This window comes from Pygocentrus nattereri, chromosome 14 (assembly GCF_015220715.1).
Source record: "Pygocentrus nattereri isolate fPygNat1 chromosome 14, fPygNat1.pri, whole genome shotgun sequence".
Taxonomy (NCBI): Eukaryota; Metazoa; Chordata; class Actinopteri; order Characiformes; family Serrasalmidae; genus Pygocentrus; species Pygocentrus nattereri.
In genome coordinates this window covers 20460472-20479316 of record NC_051224.1, presented here as the reverse complement: position 1 = coordinate 20479316, position 18845 = coordinate 20460472, and the positions used below count along the sequence as shown (strand labels likewise).

Here is an 18845-nt window from a genome sequence, read left to right as displayed (position 1 = left end):
AACGATTGACAATTCAGCAGAAAATATATAAACAGAAAAAATAAACTTTTTTTTTTTTAAACTCATGATGAAATGCTAATGAAACATTCCATACTGCAGGCAGATTTCCCAGCTGGTCTATCAGGTTTGGAATGTCAGAGGATAAACATGTTCTTTATCTACTGTTAGGACTTGTGTGAAAACCTGTTTAAGGTCTAGATCAAATTTACGCAGAAATCTAAAAATTCTAAAAGGTTCACAAACTTTCACGCACCACTGTATGTCATCTTTGGTTACCATCATTTTTCAGCTGGTTTTAGAAGCGGTGCAAGAAAACGAGGCCTACAGGTAAACAACTGTCTTGTAAACATTTGATAAATAGTATGATCAGAGACAAACTACAACAAGGCCAAAAGATTCATTTTGATTTCCGATTCACTTTAGAATTGCAATATTAACTCAATTCTTTTTTTTACCTAGTATTTGTATTATAATGCCATGTGTAACACGACCGTAACGCTTACGTATGATTCTTATACAGGTAGAAAAAAGGCTGTAGGCGTGTAAATGCAGAAGGCTAAATAATAGGAGATCTCAACGCATCTCACAGCATAACTAACTGGGGAAAAAAAAGTCTACAAAGGAAGATACAACCTCTTTTTATTCATTTTTTTCTGCACAAAGAGAAACAAAAAGATTAGGGTCTACTCACAGACATGTAAGCAGGACACTGTCCATTCAGATACCAATTACAAGTGTTTATCTACATTCAGAACAGCAGGGCAGAGAGAAGCTCTGGTCTCTTGTGTTTGTGACGTGTGATGGGAAAAACTTTGTTCGGCGTCTAGTGGCACAGAACAGTAAGTGACACATAGGTGGCTCTACTTCTCTCTCTGCTTGCATTTGAATTACACCATAATAAAAGTCAAAACAAACGCCAAAAAAACAGGGATCTCTGAGATGTTTCCTCCAGTTCGCGGCTCATGTGTCGCCAAAATTAATGAAGCATCCGCTTCTGCTTTACATCTTCTTAAAGCATCATGTGGTACTCCGGGTGGGGACGGGGGAAAAGAACCAAGAGCGGGGGGTGGGTTGTGGGGATTACAAAGGAAGCTGATGTACAGTTAGATGCAACCGTTTTCTTCATTTTCTCCTCCTGTTGTTGGGAGATCGGCTTCTGGACCTCCTAAAAAAAAAAGCAAGAAAGAAAAAAGGTCAATGAAGCACATAAAGCCTTAGCAGACTGCTATAAATTTGAATTGAAATTCAAAAAACCTTTTAAACAAGAACATTACAACAGTGTAATGACAAACACCACACTAAATTCAACCTTGGCACAGCTTTACAGATAAATATTTGCAGAAATGTAACATGTTCTGTATGTAATCATATTTTCCTATGTACAGATATTCACACTCATCAGCTCCACTACAGCTCTTTGTTAACAGTCTGTGCTTGTCTGGGCTGTTTAGTATGTTGCATGTCATGCGTGTGTGCAATTACCAACACAAATTACTTATATGAGCAACATTTGGCGAAATAAAGCGATCCTGGTTTAGATTCTGAATCTGATCAGTCACTTGGGGTAGAAAATACTTGCGTAACTGTACTTTACTATTCCACAGATTTGGGGTGGTAGGCATCCTACCCACACAGAGAGAGCGAGGCCAACTGTGCTCTCTTGGACTCCCAGACATTGATAGCAGTGGCATCACCAGGGATCGAACTTAGACGGTTGTGCCGCTTGGGAGCCCAAAAATCGATACTTGTTAATAAATACTTGGCTGGAGATTCCATACATTTCAATTCATCATTTTTAAACATCCAACCAAATTCAGCTCAGAGTGAAATTATACTGCATAGAACTATGTTAGTATGTCTCAGGGTCAATATCAGTACCAATTAGTCCATCTGTCACTGGACCAAACTCCACCAAGCTCAGGACCCAATGTTCTGCTAAAATGTTCGTCTCTTTTACATACTGAATTATGTTTAAATTTACTTCCAGGTTTTTACTTTAACTAACTTCTAATTGAGTAACATTTTTACAGAGTACTTTCATTTTAGAATTCAATGTACAATTTCTCTGTACTTTCTTATTTTTCAGTATCTTTCTCTACTGAATAGAACAACCTTGGTGACCTGCTTGATCAGACATATGCTAATGGCTGCCCCTATTGGCCACTTCTGCAATGTTTAACAGAAATTTAGAAAGCCATTTTTCCAAGCACACCCTCAAAGTGTCAGTACTTACATTTTTAACTGAACACAACCAACAACAACCACCTGTAATTCATGTCATTAATGTGTTTTGTGCAAGTTTGTTCACTGTTACTCAATATGCATCACTGGAAAACACCTTTACAAGCTGTACAACAAAATTCTGCACCTAGTGAACTCATAGCCAGCCTACAAACAGACACTGATCGCATTTTTTTTTTACCCGATTTTTCTCCCCAGTTTAATAGTCTCTGAATCCACCCACTAGTTAGGACTCCCCCAATCACACAATGCCATCAACGCTAGGAGGGTGAAGGCTAGCACAGGCTACCAGCCACTGCTGCTTTTCGAACTGCCGCTCACGCAACGTCACTGGACAGCCGAATGCGCTCAGAGGAAAGCGCCAACCGCCAGATCTGTTACGTCAGCTAACAGACGCCGTCACTGACTACCATCATGTTAAGTAATGAGGGGACAAGAGGGGGCATCCTACCCACCCAGAGAGAGTGAGGACAATTGTGCTCTCTTGAACTCCCGGCTACGGATGGCTGTAGCATCACCAGGGATCGAACTCGCAATCTCCTGATGACAGGCCCAACGCTTAGATGGTTGTGCCACTCGGCAGCCTACTGATCACAGCTTTTAAACTTTCTACCAAATTATTAAACTTCTCATTCACCTTCGAGGGGGAGGGGAACGGGCAGTCCTGCGCTGCCTGGCAGGAGGAGAATAGCTGAGTGACCTGGAGTCTCTCAGCGAATCGGCTGGAACTCTCGGCCGACGAGGTGGGCTGAGAGGAAAGAACAAAAACAGCATAAAACAGACGCACCACTGAGTATATTGTGTGTGTGTGTCTGTATGGGAGGTGACGGGGGAACAGTTGCCTTAAGGAGGTGAGGAAGAGAAAAAAAAAAAAAAGCATAATATGAGATATGAAATAGAATACTGTGAGAATATAGCAAAATAGTGTAATATCTTATGGTACCTTTTCTTCTCTTCTTTCTCACTTTCTGATGAGGAAGAGTGTTGACTTGCTGCTTCATCAGGCCTGTGAGACAAGTGGAAACGTCAAAGAAACAAAGGACAACCAGAAAATTAGGCCTAATTTCATTTACAGATCAGTCCATCTGTTTATATCATCGTTACAAGTTATTCAATACCAAGAGTGTTAATTACATTTCATTCAGGCTTTTTATTTTATTTATATATATATATATATATATATATATATATATATATATATATATATATATATATATATATATATATATATATATATAATATATATATATAAAAACATTTTTTTTCCTTTAAATAAATGTTATCGTGCCAAAATACATCATGTTGAAATTTAAGACTACACAATTTACACTCCATCAACCCTGAAGTGTTTAACCAAAACAATGTAAACTGTTGTGAAACAGAAAATAGACCAAGCTGGATTTTTCTTTTGGACTCAAAATTATATTTCTGCCAAAAAATTACCTCATTGCTTTTTGAATTTTAGTGTAATAGCTTGCATACAAATTAATGCAGATGAATCCTTACACCCTTATAACGCACCCTTTCGCTTTCTTTGTCTCAGAGTCAGAGCTCTCTGACGAAGATGATGTCGATGAAGAGGACGAGGAAGAAGATGAGCTGGAGCTGCTCCTGCTGTTCTTCCGCTCTGCTGCGGTATCCTTCTCTGGTCTTCCATTCACTGTGTTCTCTCCTCTGATTGGTTGCCTTTGGTTTGAAGCTGCTGGTGATTGGCCTCTAGATCTCTCCCCCCTTGATGCTTCTCTTGTCTCTGATTGGCTAACAGCTGGTGACCTGGATCTCTGAAGTTGGTCTCTTGAGCGGCCAGACTGGTTCGGAGGGCAGCGTGTATCTTGAGTTTGAGGGGGAGAAGTTGATCGAGACCTGTACCTTTTATCTGACTCAATAATCTCTTTTCTGTCCTTCTGTGAATTAGGATTCATCCCTTTCTCTCCGGTCAGCTTCCTCTGAGGAGACGGTGAGGATGAGGAGGATGAACTAGAGGAGGAGGATGATGTGGAGGAGGAAGATGGAGAGCGGCGTGGGGGTGATTTTGCTTTCTTTTCTCTCTCTTTTTCTCGTTCTCTTTCCCGCTCTCTCTGCTGCTCACGCTCCTTCTCTTGCTCACGGGTTTTCTCCCTCTCTCTTTCCTTCTCCCTCTCTCTTTCTCGCTCTTGTTCTCTGGACCACGACCGGCTGCTTCTACGCCAGTGGGCGGGAGAAGGTGAACGACGTGACCTGGGTAAAGAAGAAGAAGAAAAAAAAAAAGTATTAAAGAAATGATAAAATTATTGTAAAGAAAAAAAGTAATTGGAAATCAATTTTTTCCCCATTCTGCATTATTAATATGCCGCATTATTATCAGTTTAAAATGATGAGCATGGTCAAAAAAATCAACCTAGACATAATTAGATGGGCAGAAATGCAATGTTAAAATAAAAAAAAAAAACAAAAAAAAACAAAAACCTACTTTCGTAAACCTACTTCTACTTTCTGAATTGTATTTCATCAATTTTGTTTTTGCACAATAGTGAAAGGTGTTTTTGTAATTTTGTATTTTCTTTTCTGCTTAAAAACTGTCCGTTTACACAGCAGCAGCTTTACTGAATTACATTATGTCCATTTTGTGCAGTCATATCCCTTTAATAAAAACTAGGGCTCTAATAAAAACCATAGAAAATCCTTAGTCTTAGTTTCTTACCTGTACGGGGGGCTTCGTCTACGTGGGCTTCGAGACCTGCTGCTTCTCGTCTTCCTCTCTCTGGAGCGCTCTCGCTCTCTCTCCCTGTCTCCTGCCCTCCCTCTATCTCTCTCCCTCTCTCTGAGTCGCTCCCGGCTGTTCTCCCGGCGTGAGCGAGGCGAGACACGGGATGGTGAGGGTCTCCTGCCCCTCCGTCTTGGGCTGGGGGAGCGTGGGGGCTCCTGATACTGCCGGGGCGGCGTGTGGCGAGCAGGGGAACGGGAAGGGGGTGACGCTCGTTTAATCTGGGATTCGTCATCCCTCCTTCTAGCCTTTGGTGAAAGCGGCGTTCTTCTTTCACTCTGTCGGTTCCTGTCTCTGCTGGGCGAAAAGCGATCCGTTTCACGTTCGAGCTCTGAAGGAGTGTACCGGTTCTTGTAGTCTCTGTGCCTTTCAGGTTCTTTGCTTTGGGTCCTGGTGGTCGGTTGAGGACTGTACCTGCCTCGTTCTCTGTTTCTGCTTTGTACTGGAGGTGACCGAGGAGGGCTGGAGCTTTCTGTGGGCGTGTATCTCTCATTACCTCGATCCCTCCCTTTCTCTGCTCCTCGATCCCTCTGAGCTGGTCTCGGAGGGGAATTTGACGACACTGGCCTTCTCTCCCTGTCTGGCTCTCTGCTTCTCTTGTCCCTTTCCTCTTCTCTACTGAAAGAAGCATGGTCCTGTTGAGCCGACACGCTTTCCTGCACTGTTGGAGTGTATCTGTCCTTCCCTCTCTCTTTATCCCCATCACTTCCTTCTTTCTCCTTTTCCCTCCGAGCCACAGCCTGAGCTATGAGGGCATGGGGCACCAGCGTACCATAGCCGCTGTTTTCGCTTGAAACATCCTTCTTTTTCTCCGTTTCGTCGTTAGATGATGAAGACGATGATGAAGATGAGGAAGAAGAAGAAGAGGAGGATGATGAGGATGAACTGTCACTGTCACTATCACTACTATCACTACTGCTGCTACTGCTGCTGCTGCTGCTACTGCTGCTTGTAGCCTTGGGTTTGCTTTTCTTCTCTGGCTTGTCTATTTCCCGCTCTTTCTCTTGCGTCGATTGTTTCTTCCTCTCCTTCTCCTGCGGGCTCTTTTCCTTCATTCTTCCCAGCTTGTCATCCCCTTCCCTTATCCCTTTCTCCTTTCTTTCCGTCTCTGCGACTGCCTTTTCTCTGTCTGTCCTCCTTTCAGCCTCACTGTCTCTTCCAGAGCGTCGCTCTTCAGAGTGTTTGTCGTAGGAGGACCTGGACACTTCTCTCTCTTTTTCTCTGTCATTCTCTCGCTCTTTTCTCCTCTCCTCTTGCCTCCTTGCTTCCTCCCGTTCCCTCTCCCTCGCTCGCTCCTTTTCTCTCTGCTCTTCCCGCTCTCTTTCCTTAACTCGTTCTCTCTCGCGCTCTGTCTCTTTTTGCCTTCTGTTTGAGTATGGTGAGCGCCTGGCAGGCGAGGTGGAGTCACTGGAGTGGTTTCGGCCCCTTTCTTTACCTTTATCGCTCTCTCTCGTTCTATCGTCTTTCCGACTGGGTGCAGTGTCTCTATCTCTGTCCTTCTGTCTGTCTGTCTCTCTTCCTCCATCTCTGTCTCTTCCTCCGTCTCTCTCCCGGTGTCTGTCTGAAGGAGCCGCGAGGGAAGACCCTTTGTCTTTTTCTCTGCTATGTTCTCTCCGTGCTCTGTCCTTCTGTGGCGAAGGTGATGGGGATGATGACGAATCATGCCGTTTTTGTGATTTGTCCTTCTTCCTCCTCTCATCCTCGCGCTCCTTCTCTACACTCCTCTGCCTCCTGTCTTTCTGACGTTTAGGAGATGGAGAATGAGATGAGGAATCGTGTCTTTTTCTTTGAGGGGCCTTTTCTCTGTCCCGCTCCTCGCTCCGTGCTCTTCTGTCCCGCTGTTGTTTTGGGGGTGGAGACGGGGACGAGGAATCGTGCCGCCCTCTCTGGGGTTTTTCTTTCACTCGCTCCTTTTCTCGATCCTTTTCACGTTCTCGATCTCTTTCTCTGTCCCTCTTGTTTCGCTCAGGGGACCTGGAATGTCTTGGAGATCTCTGAAAAAGAGAAACACATAAGCTTGATAAACCATCTTGGCTTCAGGGTGTGTGGTATATTACTGTCTAACTGCCGAGCCATGAGGACGATGACAGGAGCAGCAAATACTGACTGAGAGGTTAAACTTCACAGCACCTTTCTCTAGTAACCAGTTTCAATGCAACAGGTAATGTGGCTACAGAGAAGCTAATTAAAGCAGAGAAATGTTTAAGCTAACTTTGTAATTAGTTTAAATTGATAGTGCTGAAGGTAGAAGAAATAACACATTAACAGCAGATCAGGATGTTTTTTTTTTTTTTGCCTATCCATAAAATGGCTAAAGCTTACCATGTGACAGCAGTGACTGTTATAATAAGCTATTATTTTTTAAATTAATATTATACTATTAATGATGTATTCTATCTTTTTATTAACTCAAATTCTAAACTATTTAATCTTTCATTTATGTTCAGTGAGAAGCATTCTGTGCTAATTGGCTGCAGCAGTACTGCCTCATGTCACTACAGGATATTCTGAAGCTAGACATCATAACAGGGCTTATTCAAAAAATAAATAAATAAATACTACACATTAAAGAAGATCATGAGACAAATATTACTGTCCATTTGTCCATCTAACATTGCAGTCAACCATTTTCTGACCTGTAAAACTCCTATCTGGATTGACAATCACCATCAATGGTAACTAAGGGTGACTCATAATACTACCGTGATCAGCTCAAGGCCAAATACATCCATTTATGGTGTGACAGTCACAAATGATAATAAGGCTGACAAAAAAAGAAAGCCATCAATCCTTTCTAAAACAGTTTGGTCAAAAATCAAATTTACACAGTTTTCGTTTTATTATTTTGTATAAATGATTTGGACAAACAACAAAAATTGTACTGTCTGAAAACACCTGGTCAAATCATAGTTTTGACTCTCCAAGACCCTTAGAAGTACAGGAGGAAATCTGTAGCCACAGCCCAATCCATTACAAAATGAAGACAAAGTGAGGATCTCTATTCACCGCTTATGTAAAAGTAGGCATGGCAATTTAAGCTGTAGAAATAGTCCAAAGTTCAGTGGTGGACAGTAACTAAGTAAATGTAATTAGTTACTGTACTTAAGTAGTTTTTTTCATGTATTTGTACTTTACTGAAGTTTTTTCCATTTTGGGTGACTTTTTACTTTCACTCCACTACATTTCAAACTCAAATATCTTACTTATTACTTCACTACATTTTTCAAAATCTGTTGTTCCTTTTGTTTTGTGTGTTTATAAAAATGTAACATCAAATCAAAAGAAGTGCAAAGCAAGAGCACCAATCAGGGCACAGCGGTCACTTTGTTCTGAGCTTGTTTTGACCTGTTGGTCATACCGACCCAGTGCAGCACACGGTTCAACATCAGTGCAGCAGTGTAAAGATTTGGGAGCACATACGTCACCTAAATGAAGAACTAACCTAACTTTGTAAATAGACCACAATATAGAAATATGTACACACATGCAGTCGAGACTGGCACGTTTCTTTTTTACTGAATTTATACAAACACTTTCATTTTATAGTGAATTAGTTTTGGTTAGTTTATGTTTATGAACAGAGACCTACAGATCAATACAGTAAAGGAAACTTATTTCTGATCCTGAGTTTAAAGCCAGTTTTCATTCAACTTGTAACTAATTTACAAAGTGATCTTAAACTGAAACTTTGCTTGTGTGTAAAAGTGATTTCAGAGCCACTCGGTTCTCCCTGATCGAAACGGTTTACCTTCAGTGTTTTGTGCTTATGATCATTTTAATAGACGTCAGCATCACTAATTAATGACATTCTATTAAAAGACTGGTTTACCAAGAGAGACACTGGAGGATTTTCACCTAAAATGAGTTCACGAAGTGAGTCTTGTTACAAAAATGATAACAGGACATTACAGTCATAATTAATCTTTTAGTACTTTTTGATACTCAAGTACATTTGAATGCAAATACATTTATACTTTTACTCAAGTTGAGGTCTAGAGTAAGGACTTTTACTTTTACTGGAGTAATGTTTTAAGTACATGATGTGTACTTTGTACACCTCTGCCAAAATTTAAAAACTTGCCCGCTTTACATGTCTTGCCAAGATCCACCAAGTCTTCACCATTTTGCACTGGATTCAGAGCCCTGCCTCTGCACACACATATCTGTGATCCACCCTGTGACTTGGGACCAGTACGAATCAAGGATGGATGTACTCTTTAAGCAAGTGCAAACAGACCTGCTTATGTGGTTTCTTCACACTGTATGACACACTGTTATCTGTAAACATGGACTTAAGTGTGTTGCATATCTAACCCTAGTAGCAGCCAAATTGAACTCCGAATATTGTTCATATTTTTGTCCAATTTTACAGACAAACAATTACAGCATACCATGATAGCATTTTAAGCTGCAAATGTCCCTTTGATAACATATTAGCATTTAAGCATTGCTTCTGATATCGCTTTGCTCTTTTCCTACCTCTCTTATCTCCAACCTTTCTGGGCTTTCCTGACGGCCATGGGCCTTTCGGTCAGGAGACCTGCCCCTCCTCCTCTCCTCTGTCCTGGATACAGCCGCATTCTGCTGCCTTTCCCTTAACGGGGCTGGTGACCTGCTGACAAGAGAAAGGAATATGTCAGAAGAAAAATAAAAACCTGCTAAGTTATTAGAATCAACTTATTCTATATTGTTGCTTAGATTCTGACACTTTGTATTTTCTTATTTATATGATCAGCATGACCTTTTTAGAGAATCCTCATACCTGTGTGCCGAACTGGACGATGCACTGCGTTGCTTACGGCTCTTTGTGGGAGGAGGAGCGTCGCTATCACTGCCTTTCCTTTTTCGCTTCGATACCTGCTCATCCTCAGATGAACTGAATGGAGAGGAAAAAAAAAAAAAAAAAGACCACAGACATTAATTTACAAAACACACTCAAGAAATAAACTGATTTAACCTCTTCAACTCCTTGAGACCACAGATGGTTCCATAACGCACTAAGTCATATTCTTCATAACTTTCATATTTCATAAGATACATTCAAAAGGCGGTGTTGTATGAGGCTGTAACTCTTCTTTCCAGTCAAATAGATGATGTGATTTCAAACCCCGTATAATAAAAGAACCTGAACTTACAATTATTTTATTGAAAGTCAACCCATTTTTCCACAAATCTGGGCTATAAACTATAAACAGGTGGCGTCTCTTCAGTGATCTTGGGTTAGGGTTAGATTTTTGGCTTTCAGCAGTAAATTGTAAGCATATAGCAATATGTTTATCATCATAAAACATTTTCTGTTAATCTGAGGCGAGATTTTTGAAAAAATGAATAAAAATATAAATTTAAATTTATTTCATGCAGTTACTGAATAATTTGCCTTACGATTTGGTCATGTAAATTCAGATGGACAAACCAGAATATACGCTGGAGAGTAAGAGGTTAAACATGAGGAATGACTCACCTTGCTTGGTCACTTTGTACTGATGCTTCCCTAAAAAAAAAAAAAAAAAAAAAAAGAAAACACAAGTCAAACAGATACGAAACATATAATGACAGTCTTGAAAACAGGACCCAACACTAGAGGACGTGACTATGTATCCCCATAATATTAGTAATATATAACACTGCATTACTTTAAACAGCACATGAGATGAATCATTAGCGTACTTTTTCTTTTTCCTCTTCTTGTTCTTTTTCTTCTCTCTCCGAGGAGAAGGTGAGGGACTTTGTGAGCTGAGGGAGTGAGTGAGTGAGAAAGAAAAACAAAGAGAACACAAAGATCACAGCAGGATCAAAACATAAATGGCATCAATAATCCCAGACCAAATATGTTATTCTTCTATCTGCCATCCTCTTTTACCTGTCTCTGCTTTTGTTTTTCTTTCGTTTCTTTTTCCGGCTCTGTTTCAGAGTAGATGATGAATCTGACTCATCAGTGTCTTCTATTATCCTGTAAAGAAAAGCAGAAAAGTGCAGCTTAAAATAGAGCTTGGAGGAAAAAAACTAAATATTGAGCTACACATGAGACTAAGAGAGAATGACAAACAGCTACACTAAGATAAACCCAGTCCGTAATCTCCAACACTCAAGTGTCCTCTAATAACGTGCCTAGATCCCAATCCACTCTACTACACCCTATTCAAGACAGCTTTATTGGCTTGACAGTCCATCTGTCTCAGGTGACTTCACTGTATGACCACACCACCATTTTAGTGACAGGAAGAATCAAAACGCTTTACAAATGAATGTAATCACACTTTTCTTTATTCTAATCTAACTTCTAATTTGATTTTTAATTTAGTTAGTTTCTCCTTTAAATCTATTGTTTTATTCATGTGTTTATTTTCTACACTTCTTTATTTTAAAACACTGACTCTGTATTATCATTTTTAACCCTCAGCAAGAAAAAAAAGCAATGGAAATATTAATGATAAAAACAAGTGATTTTTTTTGTTCATTTCTTTTTGGCCCCACAGTTTTTTTAAATATTCACATCTACCAAATGGCACTTTGCTGGAAAATTAGAATATTCACTAAATCAGGCATTATGACCACCTTTTTTCTTTGTTCACTGTACACTTTATCAGCTCAACTTACAATATAGTTGCACTTTGTAGTTCTATAATTACAGACTGTAGTTGTGTCTGATCCACTAAGAGCAGTGCAACACATACTAACAGGTAATATTTGGGTGGTGGATCACTCAGCACTGCAGTAATACTGATGTGGTGGTGGTGTGTTAGTGCGTGTTGTGCTGGTCTGAGAGGATAAGACACAGCAGCGCTGCTGGAGGTTTTAAACACCTGCTGGAGTGCCACTGATGAAGGACAAGAGGATGACCAAGACAAACTGTGCAGCAGCAGATGAGCCATCATCTCTGACTTTACATCTACAAGGCGTACTGACAAGTTAGGAGTGTCTAATAGAGTGGACAGTGAGTGGACACAGTGTTTAAAAACTCCAGCAGCACTGCTGTGTCTGATCCACTCAGACCAGCACAACACACACTAACACACCACCACCATGTCAGTGTCACTGCAGTGCTGAGAATGATCCACCACCCAAATAGTACCTGCTCTGTGAGGGTCCATGGGGGTCCTGACCACTGGAGAACAGGGTAAAAGTGGGCTAACAGTATGCAGAGAAACAGATGGACTACAGTCTGTAACTGTAGAACTACAAAGTGCACCTATACAGTAAGTGGAGCTTAGTGTAGAAACAACAAGCTGATCATAATGTTATGCCTCTTCGGTGTGTACAATGACTCAAAATGTGCTCTACCAAAAGGCAGAGCAGATCTTTAAGGGAAAGCAATGTATGAAAGACGCTAAATAATTACTCGCGTTGCCTTTGTAAATTAACATATATACACACACACACACACACACACATTTTATATATATATCCACATATATATATATATATATATATACACTCACTGATATTTCTGCTGCTGCAGTCTCTCCCGTTCCAACCTCTCCTGCTCTCTCTTCTCTTTCTCTCGTTCTTTTCTATCAGGGTGGAACGAGGAGCCATCCACGTAGTCTGAGCTGATACCAAAGGCTTCCCTCAGCCGGTCGTTCTTCTGCTGGTTAGCGGCAGCAAGCGCGTGGGTCTCAGTCACACTGACAAGAAAAGAAAGAGAAAGCATGAAAGATTTTCTAATTATTAGGGTAGCATACAATGCTAATATGCCTAATAATGTTGATTAGATCATGTTAACTGCTGGCACACTTGACTATGCTTAACTCTTGAGAGCCATTTAGCGCGAATTTTGGTTTTGCAATCATAACACCGGTCTCTGCATATAACAGAAATACTTAAACATATAATGCAGTTAGTTTGCTATGTAAAGCTGATGAGAGAGTATAGAGAAGTATGTTGTTTTAAGTTCTTAAAGCTTTAACACCAACACCAAGATGGCAACAGGAAAACACACACCAAAAAAAAAAAAAAAAAAAATCATTGTCATTAAATACATTTTTCCCAACGCACCAACAAGGAATCGATAACTAATATACTTTTTGGTAACGCAGCAATGTTAAGAAGGCACCTATAAGCACAAAGGGGTACAGTGTTCCCTACATTCTCAAAAATAAAGGTAGTAAACAGTCACTGGGGCAGGACCCCTCTTATCACTGGTGTGGTCCCCTTAAGGTACCCAGTACCTTTAGTCAGGAAGCATAACTGAACCATAATCCACTGAAATGATATTTTCTAAGTTGTGTTGACTCCACACACCCCGACTCGCCTCCAGGCTTTTTATTTTACTATTCTATTTTAAAACATTTGATTATGAAAAGGTACAAATGGGGCTTTTTACCTGGAAAAACCACTGTTGTACCTTTGAGGGAACATTTACACTGTTTGTACCTTGATAAACGAAAAACCCGAACAGAACCTTTATTTCAAACAGTGTACTAAAAAACAGCGGTAATAGTGTTTCTGCAACATCTGGGGCCAGATTCACAAAAGGATCATACTTAAAATGATGAAAAATAAATGATCCAAAAAGTATTCTGTTATTAATATTTCTAAAATGTTCTTTTCAACTATTTTTAAAGTGGTTTTCTTATATATAAAAAAAATAAATAAAATTGTTCTTGCACATTATAACCATTCTATTGTCTTGGACTATAGGAGCAAAAAGGCAAGTTAAAAGATAAGATAGGCAAGATAAACTTCAACTTCTAAGGAGTGTCATAAAATATCATGGTTGAAAGAGTTTGAAATAAGGTTTTATCACGATATCAGTGATCATACTTTCCAAGATGCTTTCCCCCACCTTAATTTCTAGCGCTTGCTTGAAGAAATGTTTTTGTTTGATTTTTATTTTGTCCCTAAATGAGCAGAAGAAACTGAATTGTCTGTAAAAATAATTTGAGAAACATACATTTTTTTTGTTTGTTGGTTTCGTATTTTTGTTTTTTTGGGGGGTGCACTTAAGAACACTCTTAGGTTTGTCTTAAGAAAAAAGCCTAGGAAAGCTTCTGCTAAATCTGGCCCCTTAATAGAATTTAAATGCATCTTTGATTAGCAGTCAATTAGTATTGGCAGCCACTATATTTCATAAAAGCTGTACCTGACAAAACACAGCAAGTTTTCCATACATCTTTTCACTGAAATGGAACCATCATTAACACTCACGCTGCTTTCTCTGTAGGTGGCGGAGGGGGTTCCTCTTTCTCCTGCAGCATCAAACGGAAACTGTTCACCTTCTCCTCAATCTCCTCTGCAGAGTACCTACCAAAGAGGAAAGATTAAGAGTGCAACATCACCAAACTTCAATATACCAAAATTCACCACTTGTTGACAAAGTTATGGAAAAATCTGAGAGACGACCGTAATTAAAGTTGCTACATCGAGCCAATTATGACTGGGAGTCCAAGAGAGCACAGCTGGTCCTATTTTTAAAAGATGGCTTAGTTCCCATTTCCTTGTCAGTGTACAGCAGAGACTAACAGCAATTAAATGAGAATTAAATGGAAATCCCCATTAAGCTGATGGGGCAATTTAAAAGTATGAGAGCCAGCAAAATTTTTTGGTAAATTACAAGGAGGTTTGTGTGAAGAGGCAGCAATACATCACTAGGAAATACAGTGACGTCTAGAATGCAGCTGGCAAAGTGGAGCATTTCTCCCTTTCACTGTTCTTTCTGTTTCGCTTTAAAACAAAGCCTGAACATTACTGGTAAAAGTACCACAGCAATATCCAGAGTTTTGTGTGGGGGAAAAGTTTTTTAGATCATATTAAATATTAAGGCGGCGTGAACTGGCCTGTCCATGTTTCGCTGGGACTCATCTGAGTTGTGTAATCAAGCTAATGTTAGTATGGTAGCAAACTCATTTCGTTCTGTTGTTGTTTTGAACCAGCCTAGTTTTGATCAGCTAGAAAAATACAGTTGTAGGCATAAAAAGAATAAAACACCCCATTTAAATTTCACTTTTGTTTGACTTTTCTCCCCAATTTAGTCGTCTCCAATTCCACCTGCTAGTTAGGACTCCCCCAATCACACGATACCACCAACGCTAGGAGGGTGAAGGCGAACACGGGTTTCCCCCGAGACCTGTGAAACACCACCACATCTTTTTGAACTGCCGCTCACACAACGTCATTGGACAGCTGAACTCACTCAGAGGAAAGCGCCAACCAACAGATCTGTTACATCAGCTAACAGACACCTGCTCTGACTAGCATCGCAGTGAGTAATGGGGGGGGGGGTGGGATCTCCTGACAATAGGGCCAACACTTAGAAGGCTGCGCCACTCGGGAGCCTTAATTATGTCTTAACTGTGGCATTTTTCAGGAAACTTAAAGTGGGGATGGGTGGGAGCATAAAATGTGCCATAACATTTGCACAGCTCACATTTTATATTTTCTTTTTCAATATGTTTCTCTAGCTTGTCCAACTTCACAACCATTGCTATGGCAGACGGCATTTGAAGCATGGATATGTCCACTGGTGATGATGAGAAAATAGAAAGAGAATTTTTTTTTTTTTTTTTTTTTTTTTTTTTTTTTTAAATGTGTCGATTCAATTTGGTGCCCACTGAAAAAAAAAATCATCTTGTCTGAAGTTCAACCAAACGATCACATTCTGCTGAAATTTAACCCTTAGAACCCAGAATTTTGGGGAATTATTTGGGTATTCACATGAGACAGTCACACATGGCATGTGTTTTTATTTTCAGGAGACACTAGGCTAGTCAGACATGCCATTATTTGCCATGTAAATGCTAAGAGAAATTTGATACCTTTATGATCTTTTTTGTTTAAAAAATTTGCCTAGTACCTGCAAAATACTGTAATTTCTTCACACCTCTTCTGAAATTTTTAGTCTGGAGTGTCTGTGAGCTGAGCTGTGCGAGAATTGTGATGGCATTTCATTCAACTGAGCACAATTAGCATAAGGAGGACATGCTTTTCTGTATTCTTGGGTTCATACTGAGTGCTAAACCTTCAGAAGACCGGCTTAAACTTTTATTTACAAATTGAGTTGCATGTGTGTAGCAGATTCTACCAAATTTGACCCTAAACCCTAACAACAGTTTCAACCCAGAATCTAAACCTGACTCTAATCATGTTTTACATCATTTATTACCAAGTAAAGCATTTGAAGATAATCTATTAGGGACTATGCAAAAAAAGTGGGACACAATTCAGGGATGGAACTTTCCAGAATAGTCACTGACACACAGCAAATCCAGTCTCAGAATCATTTTGATCCATCTGAGGATGAAGGGACAATGCAGGTCAAAGACGACCTTACCCTTGTTCCTCCATCATGTCCTGAAGCTCAGCACATTTGACCTCTAGCTGTCTCTTCCTCTGGTGCTCCAGGATGTCTGCGTTGGGCTGCCGGTTGAGCTGGCTCTCCAGCCGCTCTCGGTCCTTCTCATCCTTCACTCCTCCACGCTCATCTCTGCTGCGTTTGGAACGGATGCTGGAAAGGTTCCGCTGTACGTAGCCGTTGGTGCCACTGCCTCGCGGCGTGGTCAGTCCAATACCGTTATACATCTCTACTCTGGAGAAAGAGGAAAAGAGAAATTACAGAATAGATGTTAGACACCTCTCAGATGATGACATGTCTAGAAGTGAATTGCAGTAGCATTAAAATATCACTAACTAATGTTTATGGCCAAAAAGGCTGAAGTAATATCTCATAACAGTCCATCTCCTAACTGGTACTCATTTCACACAGCTGAGATTTAACAGTCTAAACACCATAACAGAGGAGGCAAGAAAACGAGTACACACATGCCACTGCTAGGAGGTAACAGCCTTATATATTCCACCAAGTCAGCTAAAACTTTCTGGCTATCTTCCACTTCTCAAAAGGTGTGGTATACTTTATGCCAGCAAAGGTACCGTTACCAATCTATATGGCCGACAGCTGTAATGGGAACACTTAAATGGGAATTTCACAAAAAAATTGCATAATTCCATTGTTGTGAGATAAGCAGTCATTCAGAGTGATTTGATGTAAAGTCGTTAGTAGTAGAAAATGTTAGAAACTCTTTACAATGGTGCTGATAGAAACCAGGGGTCTCCATGTCTACAACACAAAAATTGGCACTTTATTTACTGTAAAAATAAAAAAAATTAACTCCATGATGCTGATGATAAAATAACCACTAAATTGTGTAGAAATTTGTCCTGTAACAGATTTACGACGGCTAGCCCTCTAAACTAAATTTCAGCCGAATTTGGAGAACTGGGCCTAAACCAAGTAACGTGGTAGAGTGAATGAAAGATGGACCCATTTAAGATGTTCTGGGTTGATCATGAAAAGACACGCTTATACCTGAGCGTTCATGACTAAAGGCTGTATCCGTCAGTTTGGAAAAGCAGACAGATACAGCAGAAGGAAACAAGTTAATGCCATTAGCTGTCCAACCGGCATGGCACGACTGGTTATTAGTAATGGTCAGCACAACGCGTGAGAAACAAACGGACATGGTCAAACTCGTTCACTGGCATACAATAAAGACAAATTAACCTTTAAGAAAGAAACATTATAACAGGAAAGCCCTCCATTCGGATGGAAAAAAACACTGGATATTTGAATGTTGGCTAAATCTGGCCTCATCAGCAAGGCCACGACTAACTTAGCGTTAATTAGCCACCAGCTACCTGCTACCAGTCCCATTGCTAGCTAAGAACATTAAGCATTAAGCGGTTTGTCCAGAATATAACATTTATCAGCAGTGACGAACGAAATGGTTTTATTTTCGGCACAAATTAAACGCTGGGCTACCAAAGCGTCCAGCTAACGTTAATCCTGAGCCTGTCTGCTAACGATATCCAAGTTGGCTAGCTGGCTAACAGCTAACTACGTACCTCTTTGTTGCTCGTTAACGGAGACAACGAGAACTGGCGTTTCTTCACAGGCAGCCAACAAGCAGCCGAACCAGGGTCGATGAGAAATATCGACGCGATTAAAGCCAACAGTTTGGTAAAATCACAACGAGGTGCGTAACGTTTGGGCTGCAATGAAGAAAATATCGTCACTGGAACGTCACGCGATAAAACGCGCCGAGATCATGAACTACATTTCCCATAATTCTGCCTCCCGGCGCTTACGCTACCTCCAAGTCCCGTCGGAAACCACCACAAACCGTCGTATTCACCGGTAGGAAACTCGGATTTTTCAAAGAGCCCAGAGTCTCTGAGTTTGTGGCGCGTCAACAAGAAGTAATGATACCCTCTGATAACTGAAAACTGGCCGTATGTCAATTATCAGTCACCCAGAACCTTAACATTGCCGCTAAAACCATCTACACGTAGAAATACCGATATAAACACATGTTATGTGACACATCTAGGTTAACAGCGTGAAAACTTGACTCGTCTCATGAGCATCTTCAGTTTGTCTCTTTGATGACGGAAAAAACCAAAAGTAAACAAAAAACACTATTTCCAGCGTCTATTACTGCCAACCGAAACCACTCGAACACAAATAAAGTAGGAACTTCCTGGGAGGACTAGGAGGAAGCATTAAACCGATTAATCGATTGGTAAAAACTGTAGCCGCGGTTATTGTGAGAGTTTATGTTTATAAGCATATAGGCTGTGCATTTTGAAGACGATATTAAAAAAGAAAAATGCGTTTGAGTACATATATTTTGCATATTAAGGACAAATATTGGTATTTTATTCACGCTCCGTGTAGCTGTATGTGTCTTCCGATTGTTTATGTAATGTTAACGAAAATAAAACTTGAAATCCGTTTTCTTAGCGGACTATTTTGCCTCACAGTTCAGAATGTAACCTTCCTGCTTTTAAAATATGTTTTATGTACAAACTGTACCTTATATCGCTCGTTGAATTCTCTCTCTCAGACGTCAGGGGGGATTTTCAT

General features: G+C 40.3%; 1 protein-coding gene across 2 annotated transcripts; it reads right to left on the bottom strand.

Annotated features, from left to right (window-relative positions):
• Positions 1-622: 622 nt before the first annotated feature.
• Positions 623-18022, bottom strand: srrm2 (serine/arginine repetitive matrix 2). Of its 2 annotated transcripts, none has more exons than XM_037544515.1 (14): positions 17825-18022; positions 16254-16508; positions 14132-14227; positions 12424-12609; positions 10845-10934; positions 10652-10717; positions 10446-10475; positions 9747-9860; positions 9464-9596; positions 4922-6978; positions 3763-4458; positions 3185-3247; positions 2879-2989; positions 623-1165 (listed from the first exon to the last, which is right to left on the bottom strand). In XM_037544515.1, the coding sequence occupies exons 2-14, from the start codon at positions 16499-16501 to the stop codon at positions 1123-1125; spliced, it is 3933 nt and encodes a 1310-aa protein (XP_037400412.1). In that variant the 5' UTR covers positions 16502-16508; positions 17825-18022; the 3' UTR covers positions 623-1122. The 2 variants fall into 2 exon arrangements, with proteins under 2 accessions (XP_037400412.1, XP_037400411.1); XM_037544514.1 differs by having other exon boundaries at positions 9464-9599; positions 17825-18021.
• Between the last annotated feature and the right edge of the window lie 823 nt (positions 18023-18845).